A 20,671-nucleotide genomic window follows, 5' to 3' on the forward strand; every position below is an offset into this window, starting at 1 on the left:
TTATCTGAGCACTGTGGAGGAAAGCAAAAGGACTAAGCAAGACTAGAGGAGCCAACATGAATGATCATGAAACACCAGCCGGGCAAGATCTCTCTTGCATCTGTAACTGACTTCCAGTGAAACAACTTTGGATCATTAGATCTAATTTTGCAATTTCTTATAAATATTTCATTTAAAAATTCAGTTTTCAGATACTGCATAATCTAGTGCGAAAGATGACATTCATATTTCAAAAAAGAAGGTAAAGGAAACATGGAAAACAAATCAGTCTAATTTGCTGAACATGTGGGCTATTCTTGTAAGAAATGATTTTATTCCTGCTTATATTCTGCTTGAGAATGGTATTATGGACCACCTTTCTTCTCCTTTTGGCTACTGTAATGATTCTACATGTAGACAACAAAGTTGAGCACTTTTATTTGACACACTTTGCTGACTTCCATATAAATTAGTAAGTGTAAACAACAGAAACAAATTCCTCTGAATAGCCAGACCTGCATTGAATTAGTGGCACTCACTCCAGAGGGCCAACAAAGTATGAAACTGGTTTAAAATGATATCATTTAAAAAGTCTGCTTTAGAATCTGTAGCAATGATGTCTTGAATACCTGATAATATTTCTACTCCTCCTTAAGTGAAGATTTTAAGAGGTCAGACAAAAAGAGAAATGAAGCACAGTACAGGTATTTAATATACAAAAACTACTTCTCAGTGGAAACCAGAAATCGCATACTAGAAGAAAATAAGACTTCACAGGATTAAGAGCATCTTTCTTCCTTCTTTTGCTCCCAAATCCACCAGCCAACCTTCACACCGCCTGTCACCCTCCCCGCTTCGTCAGACAAAATTCAGACTAGAATATGAAATCTTACTCAAGACAGGGGTTGTGAAGAGCAACATATATCTCCAAATTAAATATTCAGTGTGCATATCCTGGCTAATATTAGTCTTTTCAGAGAAGCAATCTTTGTTATTATTTCAATGGAGAGCCAGTATAAGTTTTATGACAGTGTGAAAACATTTAAATATGTAACATGGATATGAAGCCAGCAAACAGATGTCTCTCATTATTAGTCTGGGCAGAAAAAGGTAAGAGGAAGTTATTAGAAATACTATCTTGAAGCTAGCAGAACTGTAAAACAAATAGACTTGTGAAGCTTTAGCAACTATGTAATTTTGAGTCTGCTCTCAACCTTATTCCAGTGTGCACAACTTAATGCCAGTATCGTATATAAATGAAAACTGTCTCCAAACTGTGAGCCTAAGGCAAATGCATATGGAAGAGTCACAGAAGTGGAAGGAGAAGGGTTGTTGAGTGTGATGAAGAAACTACATTTTAAGAAGCAAATGAATCGGAGCAACCTGCTACCGACATAATTGCTTTAAAGACCCCATAGCAAACATCAGCAGAATTGGTTTGTAATTTACCATGTCCTTCATTTTAACATGCTCCCTAAAGGTTTGCGTGAAAGTCATGACATCTACAAACACAATTTGTTTCAGATTGACTAGCCGTGATGAATGTCTTCCCCTACCACCCTTCACCAAAATCACTCCGCTTGCCAAGAAAGCAACAAAGTCTTCATTTCACTTGTCATATATTGGGAACACCAGAGGTTTTTTTTTAAGGAAATAGCTTTCAGAAATGTTTAGGTAAACTTTGAAAACAGAAGGTTGCTAATGCGATTCTGAAGAATTTCAGAAGTCAGTCAATTAACATTTGTGGCAGAGGTTTCTAATTACTTAAGTCACCAGTTTATGTCTGAAATCTCTTATACTCTACCCTGACTAGAATATTCAGTAATGATTTTTCTAACTATGTATCATTCGCTGTGAAAGGTTCCAGCTAATTGAAATGTGCTTGATTAACCTAATACAGTTCTTAGCTGAGTGTCGTGCATATAGTACCAGTAAGCTTATTTGACACTTTTGTTTAAAATCACCAAAGTTGATGAACAAACATCTTACTCCCAGGGCTTAATCACCAAATGTGCTGAGTACCCTTAACAGCTACTGACTACAACAGAAACAAACAAAATAGAAGCATATTTCTTTTCCCGGTGCTGTATGCCTACCAGTTTGTGTGTAATGACCATTTTACATTATTCTCCACAAATGTCCCTTTTATAGATTGAAATAAACTATTATTATTCAATATATGGACGGTTGCAGAATGCGGAACTGGTATTTTAGTTACTACAACTTAAAACAGAAAATTGTCGAAAAATGCACATTGTAGAGAAATTGCCCATGGCTATAAACAATAGTGTGCTATGCAATGAAACTATTACAAAAGCTGAAAGACGACACTGGTTAGTTTGTTATAGGAAAAATACTTCCTGGTATTGATTAACCTCTTTCCCCTCCTCCCCAAAACTAGAATTTCATTTTGCTCTCCTCATGTTGCATAACTTTAAGAAACATATCTTAAAGCTATGAACAGTCTGACTAGCTTAACTGATAGTACTGGTAAACAAGAAATGAAAGTAAATGGAATCATGTTGACTTTTGCTGCATTAAAGAAATGGCTGCACATCAATATCTGCCGGCAGGAAAAGAACATATTTGTTAAAGAAAATTTATAACTATTTTAAATATCTTCAGGATATAAATCAAGATTTTTTTTAAAAGTAATTTTTCACCTGTGATGCCTGTGTAGTAATGACACACATGTAAGGAAACATCAGCAAAAAGTAGTCTAAATGTACCGAGGCGACCAGCAGATGAAAATTTGGGGGCAGTAACCATGCTGCACACTGACCTCACCTCAAAACTTTGCAGGTGGAGAGACCTGAAGAATGTTCAACAGAATGGGATTTGAACAGGTCAGAGAACCAAGATTTAATATTGTCACCTTGTGGTTTCATTTCTAATTGTAAATTTATAATTTATATACACACACTGAGATAAGTATGCGTATATATACATGAAGCTTTACAGACTGGCATGAATAGTGCTGAAAACCTTTTGAAATTAAACATGGAATTTGAAAATTAAGTATTGTTTAGCAGTATCCTAAGAGTTAGACAAAAGGTGCCAGAACAAAGGTAAATAGGGACTACATTTCTCACATAATTCTTTTTTTGCTAGTACTCTCTCTTACTGTCTTCACATTATATTTGGCATGGGCAATTAGACACGCAGTGTCTCTAGCCAGTATCCACCACATTAATATTTCTCTTCAAATTTTCACATACAGAGCACCAGCAGCACTGTACCACTCTGCTCCCATGACAGTACAGGACTTGGTCAAAGTATCAATACAGCTGCAGATGTCAGGTCAGCAGATGTAAGGAATTTCTCATTTATTGTCAAATATGAAAATTCCATGGTATTTCTTTTCTAAGCCATTAATATGGCTTGAGCTTTGGTGGTGTCTGATGGAGATGGCTTCAAAACAGGCTTTTACGCAACCTGCTGTTCCATTTTGACAACCGATGATGAGAAACAGCTTTTCCTTTAGATTTATAAATATTAACATAAATAGTTTGGGAGATGGTTTAAAGGGCTTCATCATGCCAGCATACAAAGAGAAACTTTCTTCCCTTTGGAATTACAATGGGCAATCACATCTGTAGAGGTTTGAGACTTAGGGAAAAAAGGGAAACTTGACTTTTTAATTAAGGTGGAAGTCAAATGCTACTGTGGGGAGCAATTTAGGATGCCTTAAACAAGGAACACATCCTGAATGTACAATGTCATCAGCCAGAGGGATTAATCCTGATAAACTGTCCTGGCAGAAGTAATCAGCACTGAAACTCTTTCCTGACAGCGGGCTGAGGGTCTCAACACCTTACACCATTGCATTGCTATTATACTACATGGTGATACGCCCATGTTTACTCCTGGAGGTGAAACTGAAATTCTTCCATGCATTCCTCAATCCCATGATTTTAAAAGAGTGATCAGAGGTCACTGTTGCTACAGACTATCCACACTGGGCTACAAATATGCCTGAACCAGGAGCAATGAATTTGCCATAACTCATTTGGAATAAGGAGTTAGATGAGAGGCCATCCCTTGCAGACACCGGCAAGATTTTACCACCAGATCAGGAGACATCTTACCACTTAAGATAAATCAGCAAATGGTTCATATAAAATAAAATGTATTAGACAAAGGAAACCTGCCATATTCATGGTTCTTATGGGCAGAGCCTGTCAGGATGCCACAGCTAGTCAGAGGCTGCCTCCACTGGGTGGGCACAGCAGAAGGAGACAGGTCTTTAACACAGTGACAGGGCGCGTGCCCAGGCACAACGACATCTCTCGCGCCTCAAAACCTGCCCACCCTCAGTAGGTTTTGAGGACACAGCCCAGTGTCACTCATGAACTCCAGGTCCAAAGAGAGATAAAAGGAGATTTCCGGGATGCAATGGCAGAAGAAATATTTCTCTACTGTAAACTTTCCACTAAGGCGGGAAAGATGTGCAGAAGGAGCCCATGCATGGATTGATGCCTGCTAAGCATCCCAGGGCTGGACTGTGATTTTAGGGGAGGTCACTGCTGTGGGGCTCACAGCCGAAAAGCAAGCCAGGGGTTGCCAGCCGCACAGGCCTGCAGGGCAGTGTGGCGGTGAAGATGCAGTCCGGCCAATGAGGAAGCTAAACTAGGAGAGAAACTCTGGCTATGGAGTGCCACTTCCCAAGTGAGCAGCTGAAACGGTGAACTGAAACGGAGCTGGTCACAATGTGGTCCCACACTCGTGCTCAGTCTGTCTCCCATGGCTATACTGCCCCTCTGCACAGTGCAAAGCAAGAAGTCCCCTCTGATCTCAGGTAATGGAACGTATGAATGCCCACTGAGGGAATGCATGTGTGAACTATCATTTGGAAATAGGAACTATTGTTTTAAGCTCTGTTTTGCTTAATTATTCATTATTTACTACTTAAATTATGCATGAAAAAACTTCAAGTACTTCTGGTTTTTCTTTAGGCATTGTAGACTCTAAGGCACAGTAAGAAGGTTATATAGTGAGGTGTCTCCTTCTTCCATTAGTCGTAACAGAAACATAAATTACAATTCAGCGTATTATTTTCTTCCTCTTTATACAATGATTTAAAGTCAATTGAGTACAATTACTTCATACCTAGCATATTTACTGCTGCATAAAACCTTCTTATCTGACAAAGAAAAGGCATCCAGGCACTTTTCTCAGCAACAGTATTGTTAAACATTTTTGATAAGCCTTTTTTGAAAACATATTCTACCTTTCAGCTGCTCACAAATTACTTTGGCAGTGATTTGGGAAAGCACTTAATGCGTCCCAATGTGCTTCCTTGAAAAGGGAGAAACTGCTTAAGTGCTTTTCTGAACAGAATCTTGTTCTGTTTATCTGTCCATTTATCTGAATTTAAAGTATGGATTACTTTGATACCTCAAAACATTTCAAAACAAAGCCATACAAGAGCAGCACATACCTTACTCTCCTCATCTCTCCATCTGCAACATCTAAGCTTCCTAACGCAACCCTACCCTACCCTTGTTTGCCATGCGTCCCAGACAAGACAGCACGTGCCGCGGTCATACAGGAATTATATGTATTCTTTTTCACTGGCTGGCCAATGACAGGTTAACTGGTCACTCAGCTGGTGTCTCTAGTTCAGTAAGCAAGCCTAATACACTTGAATCCTGCTTCTCAGCTTGCAGACCCAACCAACAGCTTGGTGGCTGCAAGTGGTCTCACGGCCATTTTTCGCATGCCTGTTGTGAGAATTTGGTATCTCTGAAGTCTCACCCTCCGTTAGCAAACTCCTGTTGGCTAACGGGTTCGCTGTTCTTAGGGTGCCTGACAGACAATGTGACTGCATGAACCCTCTTTCCTTATGAAACGCAGGGGGAAAAAACATACGGATATCACATTTTTTAAAATTTGTAAGAAATTAATAACTACAAGAGTCAAGAATACTACATATGGGTTTTATATTATTACCCAAATAAACATTTGTAAGTCTTTTTCAGTATTGGTCCAGACCAGGTAATGCTTTAGTCATCAAATCATAAGCTGGTTTGCAGGATGTAGTTTGCAAAGTCAAAAAAAATATTACTTTCCTTTAGGCTGATTCTCGTCATTGTTAGAACTGAGAAGTGTACTTAATCTTTTTGATGCTGGTGGTTGTTTGTGGAGGCAGTTAAGATTTTAACATTAATGTGCTAAAGCTCTGTGCATGAAGATGAGCATTAATCACTTTGGAATTATTTCACTTCTATCAGCACATTCTGTCTTTCACATTCTCAGAGTCCTCTGCTCACTAACTGGAGTAGGATACAGTTCTGCAGTTTCTATGGATGCTCATGGTACTCTTCATTACACGAACTTAGCCAGCAAAATGCCAAAAGCGATACTTTCTCCAAAAAGAGGAAAAACCCTTAAAGAACAAACTAATAATTTTGCATGCTTAAAGAAGAATCTGTTAATTCCAAATAAACCATCAAAAAGAAAGGGCAATTAGAGGAAAGTAAATCCAATACGCTTAAAAGAAGATTAAATGCTAGCTCCTTAGCTACTGTAAATTATTGTAGCTCACAGAATGGTCTTGATTTACAGCAGCTAAAGATATTATTCTATGTTCTTAATAACAATTGAAGAAAGCAATTTATATATTTATAAAGAGGTCTATCACTTCAACACAATGCATATAGCATAAAATGTATTAAAACATTATGCCTGAGAAGACTACATATAAAAAGATTGTATGAACATGGGATAAAAATTTTGTCTAACTGTAATTTATTATGCATCTTTTATATTAGACATACATCAAAGGGAAAAATTGTTTTAAACCAACGATATCTTAAGATTTCTTCTGCTAATGTAATCTTTGTACACATTAAGGTATTGATTTGTTGTCACTTCTTACTTATACTCTAATCTTGTATCTTTGGCTTATATGAACATGTGCACGATCCTGCAACAACATATGATAAGCGCTGCCTGTTTCAGGATAAGTAAGATTATAAGGAAAGACTGCAACAGCTTACATTTTGGTGGTACAGCTAGAAAATACAACATAAAGGCAAAAGCTAAACTATGGTAAAAGCTAAACTATAAATAGGTAGCTAATAGTTGGCTAACAATAAAACTAAAAAGGTCACTAACCCTTTTATCTGGGAACTTCAATGTGGTTTATAACCATTAATAAAGTCTCTGCAGTGTTCTGAAGCTTTAGTTCTACGGCTTCCTGTTCTCAGGTCAGATTCGCTGGCTGTCTGCACGCTACCACTTTTTATTCATGACTAAGAGAAGTTCACAAAAAATGTTTATTGTTGTCTCAATGATTTTCATCAACCAAACATCATTATTTTCTTCCAAGACATATTTCCTATGACTTTATCTTTCTCTCTTTGTCTTTTAAATATACAGTTACCATTTTTATGATTTTATACAACTATACAGTTTCTAAGCCTACAAAAATAGTTTTATCTTTATAACTACATTTTATATGTGCCTCCATGTCGTTTATTACAATTCTTCCTACTGCAAAGCTGTCTTTTTATATCCAAATAAACGGACTGATATTCTGGAAATCTGGCCTTAAATTCTCTGAAGCCCATCCAACAGCATTTTTAGTCATGTAAGAATTATTATAGGGAACGCAAGCAGCCTACACTCTAGAGTTTACTGTCAGTGTGTCACAAATTACCAAACAATTGGTCTTTTCCCCTCTTTTGAGTGAACTGCAGTGAAAATCTATATCCTTATACAGGGAACAGAAAACAGCAAAAGATATATTATTTTTAAAAGCCTACCACTTACCTACACTTTACAAGCTGTGTTCAGACAGCTGTTAGCCACTTTAAAAATAAACCATATCTCTGGTGACCTCCACCTGTGCATGGCTTGTGACTTGCATTTAGTACCATGTATCAAAACACCTAAAAATAAGTATACACAGGGGTACCTTCTGGCACCACTTTTTTTCCTCTAATGAGAAAGGAAAAGAGAGACACAAGTTCACAATATGATATACAGCCTACAAGAGCTTAAGACAATTGTCAGTGCAAGGCACATATAATTAGGCATATTATATAATTAGCTCTTCTATTACTACCATCACATGAAGGGTGAGTGAGTAGTTTTGGTGCTTTTCCTGATCCACTTTCATGAATATTATTAGTATTGCCATTATCATCATCATCATCATCATCATCATCACAGCAAGCTGTTAATTTTCGTATGCCCAAAGGCAAACAAGTCATTACTTACTCATCAGCAAAACTACTTGCACCAGATACACAGGTAAGCAGATTTTTGCTAGGCTGATCAGTGGCAGAACCCAGGGCCTTCCTACAGTTGGAACATAATGGGATCCTCAACATTAGCACTTTTACTAAATACATTTATATTACCACCGCTCTGCTACTCAGAACTCTAGTTTTGCTAGTTTAGTTCCTGTTCTACATCAAACAGCTCGGCTACACTTGCAATGTCACTGCACAGTAGGTGAAAACATTTCTGGAACAAATGTCAGCAAGGGATAATTTTGAAATAACCTTGTGATCTACAGTAATGCAAGCCAGAAGATAACACTACTATAGACTGCTTTGCTATTTGCTGACATAGTAAATATTTTTATAGATGAGAGAGAAAAAAGTTGCAGGAAATAAATAACAGCGCTCTTTTAGTTTCTCATGTTTCTCATAAAGGACTGTCCTGAACATGAATTTGAAATAGGAAAAAAAAAAAAGGAAGCTCAAAAACAGCAGAGCTCAAAAACAAAAGCTCAAAAACAGATAAAAGAATGAAAAATTACTAGGATACCTCACTTAAGGAAGTGGTGCATACAGATGTTGAAATATCTTACAGTTAAGCATGCTGTATGTAGGACTACGAAACATGGACACTAAAGAAAACAGGTCTGCTTTCATTTCACCTTTGGATTGTGAAATTGATGGATAAATAGTGTCATGTTCTAGTCTTTCAAAATCGAAATCACAAGGAAAGACTTGGAAAAGGACCAGACATAGACCCCAATTCTGATGAACCACTGATACAGGTGGTCTCAGGTAGTCAAAGCATATGCTTCATTTCAAGCAAAGGTGTGTTTTTGTGCCCTGTGTAATGGGGGTCTTGGGCCACTGGCAAAAGCATTTAGTGCCCTCTGTCAGCAGAAGTTGAAAGTCCTCACCAAAAGCACTTGTAACAACCTGCACAACATACTAAGTCACTGACCCAGACTCCCAATAAATAAATGATATACCTAATACACGCACAAACGATAGGGGCTCAGGAAGAGATGTGCAGTAACAGAACTTACCATCTTGGTCAGTGGTAACCGTGATAGCTGTGAACTGCTTTGGCGAGAAACTCAGCTCAGAGACACCATTCATGGCTTCTATTTCGAAGGTGTAGTTCACATGTGATACAAAGTCAAGCACCGTCACGGAGGAGTTGATCAGACCTGTGTGCCGGGGGATGAAACGTATACCTCCACCACATATCTCACACTGGCTGGTGTCCGACCCGCATTTCTTACAGATTACACTGTACGTGAGATCTTTTCTTCCTCCGGTATCACTAGGTGGGCTCCATTCCAACATGAGAGCTGTTTCATTAATGTTAAAAATTACATTCCTTGGAGCAGAAGGTGGCCCTGCAGAAAAGGAGGGGAAAGCCTGATAAGCTACAGTTGTCTGTATATCACAGAACAAAAAACAATCTCAAGGCAATTATTTGCAAACAGAAGCTACAAGAGTCATGGTTCAGTAACAGATTCCAGGCAAAAGTCCAGAATTACCTAAATTACCTAAATTAAAATCCTTGAAAATTAAGCAGGAAGAATAAATAGCAGAGATCATACAAAGCTGAATAATCTAAATAAATTAGAAAGAACTCAGAAATAATTTAAGGCAACATAAAAAATGACTTGGGAAAGTCAAATCTGGACTTGGTAACAAAAAACCTGTACTAAATATCCACCAATCTTGTGGGATACTGGGGTAGAACTTTAGCCACAAAATTTATTTCCTTGTTTTATGTCTAGTGAGGCTGGCTTTGCTGATATTTATAATCTTTAATGTTTTATAAGAGTTAAATTGAATAAGTCAGTAAGTAGATAACAGCTTTAGAATAAACACAAAAAGTAAAATTGTTTGCATTTATTCTGCAGTCCTTCACTGCTATGATCCCCTGGGATTTCTTTGCTGCTGTTCAGTAATAGAGAACTGGCAATGGGCTAAGGATATTAGGCATAAAAGACGGTTTACTGGTTTTTCTTTCCCACATGGACCCTCACAAAAGCATCAGTGTAAGAGTGAAGACACCACCCTTGCAAGCTAAAGATGTGAAAGGATGGAGGCAAAGCAGAAGAAAAACTCTTGAAGACCATGGGGAGGAATACAAAGGTAGTAGCAGCAGACAGAGTATAGGAAGGCTCTTAGCAAGGAAATAGGTGGCAAAGCTCTGCGTGTGCTGTTGGATGAGCTGCAAGCGATCCATTTCGTATGGAGCCTACATTAGTCAAGGTATGTCCAACAAGTCTGAAGCCATTATACCGACTCTCTGTGTAGGATCACATGTAAATCATCCAAGACTTTATTTACCAGTTTCCACAGTCCGATGGAAGAACTTTATCACCTAATCATTTTCCGATGAAAATTAAGGGATGAAGGAAAGGCAGAAATCGTTAAAGGAAGTTTGAATAATCTTATCTCCATTTCTCATCATATGCTGCTTCTTAAACTTAACATATTCAGCCAAGCACTTACAGACACAAGGTTTTCAAACAATTTGTATACCCAACAAAAAATGCTCACAGAAATCCTGGAAGATATGGGGATTTGGCAAAATGCAAGGCCTTATGCTGCAAGTTTTAAATAGGTAAGATGACTGCAGTAAATTTCAACTAGCAATCGATGTTGTTTTTTTCTCAAGAGCTGACTGAGCATTATATTCTCAGTGCTCAACATAAAATCACAGTGCACTTGGATTGCTTAGTGAATGGTTAGCAGAGCTTTGAAAAGTTTAATCTTGCCTTACAGGTTTTCATGATTTATACAACCTGCAAGCCTTAACTATGAAGTTTTGATTGAGATACTGTTTAAACTTTGAGTGAGACTTTGAGTGAACATTTTATTGCCTTAGGGACTCTAAAGCAGATTGAAAGACTGCATGAAACATTTGCAAATGGCCTTAGATAATTCTTAATAGAATATATTTCATCCAACAGATTGATTGGCACACCAAATCCATTCTGAGAGAGTCAGATAAGTCAAATATCATACTGTCCTTAATAAAAACTGTAATCAGAGAAGAACTAAGTATTAAAAAAAAAACCCTGATCGACACCTTTGCAAGTTCCAGTTCAACAATTTGTAGCATGAGGCCAAGATCTTGTGCCCAAAGGACTGTCAGATAAATCAGACCTTTGCCTTAGGAAGGAAAATTGCATGATTACTGTATCAGAGCTTTTCCTAACTCTTGATATATAAATCAGCATCTCCTATCTCAGCAAATAAAGAAAGTGTTATAACCACTTTTTACTATCCATTCAATTCCATTATTTTTCTCCCTTAAGATATGCAACTACTACAGCTCTGGTGCTCTGACTGGACTTTTAAACTCTAAGCTATTTGACAGAAAAAAAAGTAATTTAGAAAATCAAGCCTGTGAATAGTTTTGAAATGTGCACCTACAACTGAAATAATTCTGTTTATTCACATTCTTATTTCTTAAAGATGATCCTGAGTACTGAAACTGAATACACCTTACCAGAAAACATTAATATATCTTATTTTACTGATAAAGTACATAGTAGTAAAGATCCATATAGCTATCACTTCATATAGCAGCAAGAATTAATACTAATTATAATGAAGGAAGGGGGCAATAATAGGCACAGAAAAAAGTCATTATTCACCAAAACCAGTAATTTTAAAGTGATCTTAGGTATTTACTTACATGGCATAAATGTGGGCATAAAAGCCGGAAAGCTTGCAAAGCAAAAATTTTGTATATGGAGGAATGGGGGATAATGTGAACTAATAAATGCTAAGCTTTTCTGTGAGTTGTAGTTGAACATTTGAGTTGCTTTTTTCTTTCTGGTATTTACTTGTAACTTTAAACAACTGAGACTATGATTTTGTTAGAATGATTTTTTTCCTTAAGGTAAGCTACTGATGAGTAAGCTACTAGATTTTGAGCACTTGCTAATTAAAATACTTGGAGGTGTTGCTTTGCATTATTAGTGAACAAGAAGGTTTAAAATATTTTGAATGTATTAGTATATCTACCTGTTCATGGTTAGTATATCTATCTGTTCATGGTTAGTAGCCAAAGAGCCCCTGACAATAAAGACCAGTCACTATGCAAAGTATCAAGGAATCATTTAGCCAAAAAATATTGTGGCTCATTTGTACTAAAGATCAGTATTTCTGGATCCTGGCAGAAGATATTTATTTTTGTATTTTGCAGTTTTTATAGACACAAAGAATATTTTGAACATTTCTTTCCTGGCCTTTGACTGTGACCTTGTGATAATATTGACACATTTGAAATACTTTAATATGGAAGTATTTAGAAATGTAATTTGTTAACAAAGACTAATTATATTAATACATAGATTTCCGATGGAAAACAGACACACGGTACAGCCTTGAGGATGTTGATGTGGTCCAAAAGCACCTAGTACCTTTGAATGTCTCAGTTCTTTGATGTACAGCCAAGGCAGAATTACAACTTTCTCAGTTTCCCATAAAATTATTGGGAATTTGGACTTCCAGCTACCCTGAAAAGCATTCCCTTAGAATCCTTAGATGGGAATAAGCTAATACTAACATAGGTTCTTTAAGCTTCACTTCTTAATGTTTATATGCAGATGAGAGCAATAATTATGTTTCCCCTAAAAACATGCTGCGAGAATTAAATAATGACTAGTCTTAACAAATTCCCACTGTTAAAATCAATGAGGAGTTTTAGGAATATGGAGGGTGAGCCTTAATCACACTTACATATGTGCATAACTTTAAGCAGATCAGTAATCCCCTTGAAATAATTGGTAATACTCATGCACTTAAAACTAAGCATGTGTGTAATTGCTTGTAGGATTGAAGCCAATGTTTTAAAACTGGCTTAAATTTAATCCTACGTAAACTATAGATATTATGACAATGGGTCATGATAGCTCACTTTTTATATGTTACTTGATCACCTTTGGCAGGCCAAGGTATAGGAATTACTGTGGATACAGGTGATGAAGAGCTTTTTCTTTCCCTAGCTTTGTCTATTTTAATTTTACACCAGGTTTTTGCTGTTCTATATAGATGGCATCAATGGAAGAATCAATATGGTAGACAAAATAATCTTTTTTTTTATTGGTTTGTACTAGAGAGTGAAGGGTGATATATTTATGATTTGAGACTTAATTCTCAATTGTAAGAGGAAACATGAATTACTGTACATTCAGATTTCAGTGAGTAGGGAGAACGTTATCAATTATGTTAGGGGTGTCTGAAAGAATATAACTGTCCGCCTGCAAATACTGAAAAAAAATCTGAGACACCCTTCATACTCAAGGCCCCTCATGCCAATTTGCATGACAATTAAATAGCTTTTTAATTGCTGTTAAATTATGCCAGTTAAACTGTGATTTCATGCAAATATTAAGCTGTAATGACATGCAGTGAATCATTTACTAAGATTTAGAACTTGGAACAAAGAGAGACAATTAATTCTAATCCTCAGATTCAGCTAAATTATGTGTCACTGGGCTTTTATGAATGTGGCCTGATTGCTTTGTTATCATTTATGAATTATACAAAGATTATTTGACACATTGAAAAAACTTGGCAGCAATAACCCTTCTGCAGACATCTGTGTGCAAAGCTCTCAGGGATTTCCTTGTGTTGATTTTTAAGGAAAACAAGTATATTGGTGAAAATGATGGATCCTTTCCTCACGGCAAAATTCATGACTTTGGATTTCACGCAATAGAGTACAACACAGTTCAGATGGATGAGCATTAAAAAAACACAGCTCTTCCGCTTCTGAGATAAAACACAGCTTGACTGTGAACAATGTCTTTTGCTTCATTTCAGGATTATAAAGAAACAAACATTTCTGCACTTTTGGTGCAGTCGATGTCTTATATGGAAGCATTGCCCATGCCAAGAGCAACAGAGCCTAGTTTATGCCTCACGTGGCGTTTCGCGTGCCATCTTGCTTTGTGTCCCCTCTTCCCTCCAGGAAGGTGAAGTGCATTGTACCCTTTAGGGAGGAAGGGAGGAGCAAACTAAATGCTGCCAAAGTCTAGTGAGGAAAATGCAGCATTTTAAATACCACTGTGTGATGACTGTCTGGAAAACACTTCGTTGCTTTTTAAGTGAGAATCATCAGTTACAAACTACTGGACCCTTAACAGGGTGTGATATTTGCCTACTGAATTCAGAGAGGAAGGCCAGAAGTTAACCATCATGTCTGAGAATACCCAGAATCAGCATCTAGGTCCCTTCAGTTCATAACTGCTTTTTTATACACATACATACATATATATGGTAGATACATACTATATATGGCACATACATGTACAGTGTTGATAAGTAATGTCATCTGATGTGGAATGCCATATTACATTTTTTCCTTTTCGGAATCACTTATTCTTTTTTCTATGAGGCATGCGTGAAGAATTTTCTCGTGATGGGAGCCAGAGACTGCAAAACAATACTCCAAGTCTGAGCATAATGACAAAATGTAAGCAAATACACATATAAATAACAATAGATGCAGCAGCGTTAAAGGCTTCGAGAACATTGCTTGATTTTGCTGCTGACAGACAGTGGTGGCTCCCTATGTAGTTCTTGAAAAGTTTCAGTATAGAGAACATAGTTCGTGGCAGAGGCTATTGAACAGTATGTAAGTTTGTTGGGTTCAAAATTATTTAAGCATAACATGAAAAGAGATGTATTCAGACTCAGACACTCAATATAAGCTTGCCTGCCTTTGACCTTGAAAAGATGGATCAATTTATCCAATTACATTATAGTGGGAAATGTTAGAGTTTATGTACAGAGCAATCAGACAGGGGATTAGATATGCTGCTATTTGTTGCTCACTGTGTGTGCAGAGAGCTCACTGATAGAGTACTCACATATGGCAAAGAAATACAATAAGGAAAAAGTGTAGCAGCAAGAGATTGATAACAAGTGCCAATCAAATGGAAAAAGGCTAGGAGAAGGAGATTAACAATATATCCTAATGTAATTTTCTTTGCTCTTATTAAAATTAGCATTCTATTATGTTCCTCTACAAAGTGCACACTTTTCTTTTATAAAATATAGTTATATGAAGTAAAAATGGGAACTGTACAATTTTTGAAAAGCATACATTATGCACTTTCACAGAATTAATGAACTTAGAATTTGGAACTCAGGTTGAAAAAAAAGGATGCTGAAAGCTAACCTCTTAAATTCATAGTCTCTTAAATCAAGGTCCTTATTTTCCACACTGCTGCACATGCAAGTTTTCCAGTAGCGAGGAAAAATTTTGTAGTGAGGAATATTTTCTAATCATGTATGAGAATGAAAAGAGAAGGAAAATAACATATCTACCTATCTTATGCATACTGCTTTCTTCTAATTTTTGAAATCCACTTATTACAGTAAGGCATGACGGTTTGGAGGGAACAAGCTAAATTCTACTTTGTCTCATACACCACCAGTCCCACTGTTTATTAAATTTAAATTAGCCACATCTGCGCAGACCCACCGAAGGCAGTGAGGTTGTATTTATGACAGAAACATAATTTTAATAACTGAAAGCATAATTTGAAAGCACTGGGGCTACAGACACCACTTAGGGAATAATTTGGCCTGCAGACTCTTCATTACTGATGATGTGCAAGAAGGTAAGAACACAGTCTGCTTGTCAGTCTCAGCATCATTTGTAGAGCTGACAATTAGTGATATAATCATCATTGTAGGTATAAGATGAATGCATCTGTTGCTAAAGTCAATGAAGTACTGATACCTTTCTACCTAGGCTGAATGAGAGGCAATGCATGATGGCACTGCACCAAGAAGCAAGGCAGAAACTGGAATGTGGTTCACTGCCTCCCCAGGAAAGATAGGGCTCTAGTACCCTTGTTGTGGCTGATTTCTTCCCTGTTCCCATTCACTCAGTTGCTTTGGCTGCAGTCCGCAGTGGGAAGGGACCTTAGCAAGCCTCCCCTGCCAGTTTTCAGTCAAAGACGCTCTCAACATCCCTCTTTTGCTGGGGAAGAGGAAGCAGCACGGGGGCGTCGCAGGTACCTGCTCCCTGGTGCCACAGGGCTCTCATGCTCCTCCCTACCTTATCAATACTACTGGAGAGCTGGGCTTCAAACTGAGCCCTGAAAGATAATTATGGAATCATAATGCTATATATGAGTCATTTTTCAGAAAAGAACTGTCTTCTGGAGATGAAAAATCAATGAATTGTAAATAATATGGAACCACATCCACATAATGCGTGAATGAAACCGTCCTTCTAAGCAAGAAACTGTCAAGAGCGCCTGGGAAGTGTGTTAGTTCTGTGTGTAAGCATTAATGCCCCGGTGCTTAGGGCACTCATTTGAGTGGAATTATTTGTAATCACCATTTTCCTGCAGAAAGTCTAGAAAAACATTGTTTTCTCCTATTTTGTGTGAAAATATAGGCTTATGTGCCCTGCTCCAGAGCGAGCTGACAGCAAAAAGGGTCGGATGGACTGGAGAACCTCTCTGAACCCTACGCGCCATACATAGTCAGAGGTTAGGACTTAACCTTCCCCTCTGAAAGCCCTACGGCTAGACTAAACAACTTTCTGCTAAAGCCCCTTGGGTCTGCGAACGGCGTTTGTGGGAGGCATCACTCCCACTCAGTTGACAGCAAATGTCTAGATAATTACCTCAAGATTACAGAGTGCCTCCAACTATGGCAATCAGCTCCAGATCACCTGGTGTATACCCAGACTGCCCAGGACAGCACCACAGAGAGAGACTAGCAGGACCACTGGAAGCAGTTCAGTTTTATCTCTTGCTAGAATCAGCTTGGATATTTCTACATGATGCCGCCTTATCCAGTGTAGACATGCCAAACTTTCAACTGTGCATTGCTGGTTATTGCAACTGTACCTTGTTTTTATGGTTTTATCCCTTAAGCTTTCTGTACACTTAGCACTTCATGCGTTTAACCTGTTAATTATTTTAGAATTATCTTAACAAGAGGACTGTGGCACAAAATTAATTTGAACCAAATCCTCCACCAAAAGAGCTAGCACAATACTACACAGGAAACTATGTAGCTTAGAAAATTTTGCAAACAGACTTTAACTGTCCTTTTCAAATAATAACATTTTACATATAAATAGAGTATTTCATCCACGGACCTTTAATCCTACTGCTGTTAGTTCCCAGTTTTTAGATTAAACAGATATGGTTGCTTTATGACCAAAAAATGAATTCCAGCGACTAATGAACTGCATATGAAAAATCTAGGAGAAATGTTTTAATAACTGAAAAGAAAATTTATGTTTTTACAATGTTTCTAGACATGAGCAAATTGATCAAGTAATAAAAACATCTCTTCTCAGACAGAATTTGTGCCCCTAACTTGCTGGGCATCAGTTTTGTCTTAAAGCCAATTTAGATTAGTCAAAGATAACAAATAATTATTTTCTAAAAATAATGAAAAATCTAAATAATTTTCATTATCACAGCTGTATGAGAAGGATTAACTCTCTTTTGAAAGAAGAGGATATGCTAGAGTATTTAATTATATCTTCTCCTGACTGGATATATCTTTCCATTCCTTTCTTTTTATGATTCTGTTGTCTGTTTTAGAGAGGTAAGCTTTTATTCCAACGCGTTGGGATGATATTTGTCCTCTAGTTATAATTTTCATTTAAATCTAGGGAAACAGAAGGGTATGACATACCAATTTTTTTCTTTGTATGCCTCCTCAGTGTTTTAAAGTTTTTTGTACAAACATATTGTTATGTATTTAAAATACATACTCATAATTAAAATTTATCTATGTGATAGTGATTACATACCCTACATTACTGGTCAGAAATATAATTTAAAAAATCATTAAGCTAAGAAACCTTTCGTATTTTCAGGGATATCAGGATTATATAGAAACTTGCTGTTTGAATTCTGAGTTGAAAAAATCGCTTTTGGTTTTTAACAGGATCCCGCATAAAATGCACAAACTCATGTAACTTTTTAAACACACAAGTGAATAAACGAGGCACAGAAGAAAGCAATTGCAGACAACGATACTGATCAGACTTACGGGTACATGCCATAGTTGGCGGGTCTTTCTCGGCTCGGAAGTACCCTTTCTCACACTGGCAGACAGAGGTTGCTTCTACGTAGGTCAGGCTGTGGGGAGGGCACTTGGAACACTTCACATTCCCAGCAAAAGCCTTATAGAACCCAGGCCTGCAAGCTGCAAAACAAGAAAACCATGTTTCATTAATAGCAGCAAGTCTTGGTCATAACTAAAATCTGTTCCACGTATTTATAATGCGTCCTCTCTCCTCTCCAACCTAGATAGATACGGTATTCTAATCATATAATTCTATGCAATTTTTATTTTGGCATAAGGACTTAATAAAAAATTTTCTGCTCTTGGTATCTGCAATGAGAAACCATTGTAAGAGACAACCTTGCTGTTCCATAGACAGCCATCACTGCTTCTTGAAATTGTCATCTAGAAAACTTCATTAATATCACTAAGTACAAGCACATTGTGTATGTTTTATGTTGGTTCCATCTGTCAATAAGGCAAAAGGGTGGGATAGTTTATTATCTCCCAAAGTTATTTATATGGCCTCCATATTTAAGTAATGGAGACTTGCAATATTAATGTGTTTACACCCACAATACCTTGATGAGGACTGGGATGACCTTATCCCTGTATTTATTGGTGGGTTTGACCTGCCCACAGTCCTGTGAGAAGTCTCTGACAGAAGGGTCACATCAGTTGGGTCCTCTGCATCCTGCTGGCATGAGAGGCTGGGAGGTGCTGGTATCACCACCTTTGGAGATGTAGGAAGGAGGTGCTGATATATTCCAGCAAAAATTCCTGCAAGCCTGAGGCTACTCTTATTTGTGCCAGGAAACAGCCTGGATAGCAGCTGCCCTGGGGATGGAGGACATTGAAATGGTCAGAGCCCACTGTGTCCCGGTTACTTGGAGCAGGAGTCCCTGTGGTTCTGGACCAGAGCACAACCTCAACTGCCTTTCTGCTAGCCTACAAAGCAAAAACACTTCATCAAAATAAATCCTATCATAAATCTGTCAGGTTTGCATTATGGAATATCATTTTAAAACCATCTTCAGACTTCATCACACATGTTTAGACAGAAATTTCTTTCTTTCTTTCTCCTCCCAGCTACCACATTTACACATGCCAATATGTATACCTCCTTTTCCACTGGTTTATTGCAGTTACTATCTTATGACTTCTCCATCAGAAAATAGAACTGAAACAAATGACAGAGCAGCTAAAACATGTATAGACTGTAGAGACTCATATTCCTTCTGACTCCTCCAGTAGTAGGATGGGAGCCATTGCTATAAATATCATTTTGAAGATCCATGTACCGTTTCTGATTTTGACATATTCAAGCCTATCTATCTTCTTTATATTGCTACAGGAACTAGGCAGTATTTCCTTCTCTTACTACAGGACAAAATAACAATATTAAAATGAGGTCTTCTATAAATAAGACTACCAAAGAGTATGCAATTTTACAAATTCACTGTCAGTTTGTATTAAGTGGCTTACTAAAAAGTATTAACTTACAGATAACATATCTACACATCAGTTCTGCTTCTGATTCCAAAGGACTTGATACAAAGGCAGTTTCATTAGTAGCTGAGGGCAGAGTGAGAAGATGGGACTGGAAAAGACAGCAGTTAATTACCTATCAGAACTCAGGAGCCAATTTTTCAAATGTAATTTTAAGAGCTTAACTTTGACCCAACAATTTCAGCAGTTCTCCCAGCGTGCTTTTCTGACTTTGCTGAATAGACAGTAGGGAGGAATCCTGCCCTGCTGTCACTGAAGAAAAAACGTTAAGTATTTCTGGTGTCAGAGATAAGAGGGGTGGGAACAGCAGGGGTTTTCCATTAGAAAGAAGACTACCAGTCAGATACGATTGTGATTATAGTCAGCGGTAATTTTCCACTGATTGGAATGACAGCAGGTTTGGTTCAAGGAAGAAGGCAGCACTGGAGATATAGACCACAGGCACTGACTCCGCTGAGCTCTGCTGGAGGGAAGGAAGAGATGAGGCAAAGGGAAATGGGGGAAGAGCTTTACACATGCCTGCTCCTCTCTTCCTTTCTCATGCCCAAATCCTGCCATGGCTTATCTAAGGATGAATGTAAAATTTTTGCTTTTTAATCACTACCTTTCATACACATGGTGCTATAAAGAAGTTAATGATTAAAGAGTTGGCAATTCCAAGTTACATTTTTAGTCAAAGCAGAACAAATGCTTTTTAAAATCCTCATTACTCCCAAAATTCATGTCTGTCAGTTCTCAGATCACTTCTTCTTCCCTTCTGTCACCCAAATGACAAACTACTTGGGATCAAAAGAAACATAACACTCACTTTCTAGAGAAATATTTTGTTTGAATTTCAAGCAGTTCATTATTTTAAAACAAAACTGAAGGGGAAGTTGAAGATTTATTTCCAACTCTAAAAA

The 20,671-nt window shown here is 37.5% G+C and overlaps 1 protein-coding gene across 7 annotated transcripts in view; it reads right to left on the reverse strand.

The window, feature by feature from the left end:
* EPHA6 (EPH receptor A6) overlaps nt 1–20,671 on the reverse strand; it is a 550,821-nt gene that overhangs the window by 252,582 nt on the left and 277,568 nt on the right. For all 7 annotated transcript variants that reach the window (XR_010884765.1, XM_067300370.1, XM_067300386.1 and 4 more), the window contains exons 4-5: nt 18,246–18,401; nt 9,257–9,592 (exon numbers count right to left, since the gene is read on the reverse strand). Coding sequence is in view for 6 of the 7 variants with exons in the window: in XM_067300370.1 (XP_067156471.1) it covers nt 9,257–9,592; nt 18,246–18,401 (492 nt within the window). In the remaining variant the exon portion in view is untranslated. The remainder of the gene's footprint in view (nt 1–9,256; nt 9,593–18,245; nt 18,402–20,671) is intronic.

This window comes from Apteryx mantelli, chromosome 1 (assembly GCF_036417845.1).
Source record: "Apteryx mantelli isolate bAptMan1 chromosome 1, bAptMan1.hap1, whole genome shotgun sequence".
NCBI lineage: Eukaryota > Metazoa > Chordata > Aves > Apterygiformes > Apterygidae > Apteryx > Apteryx mantelli.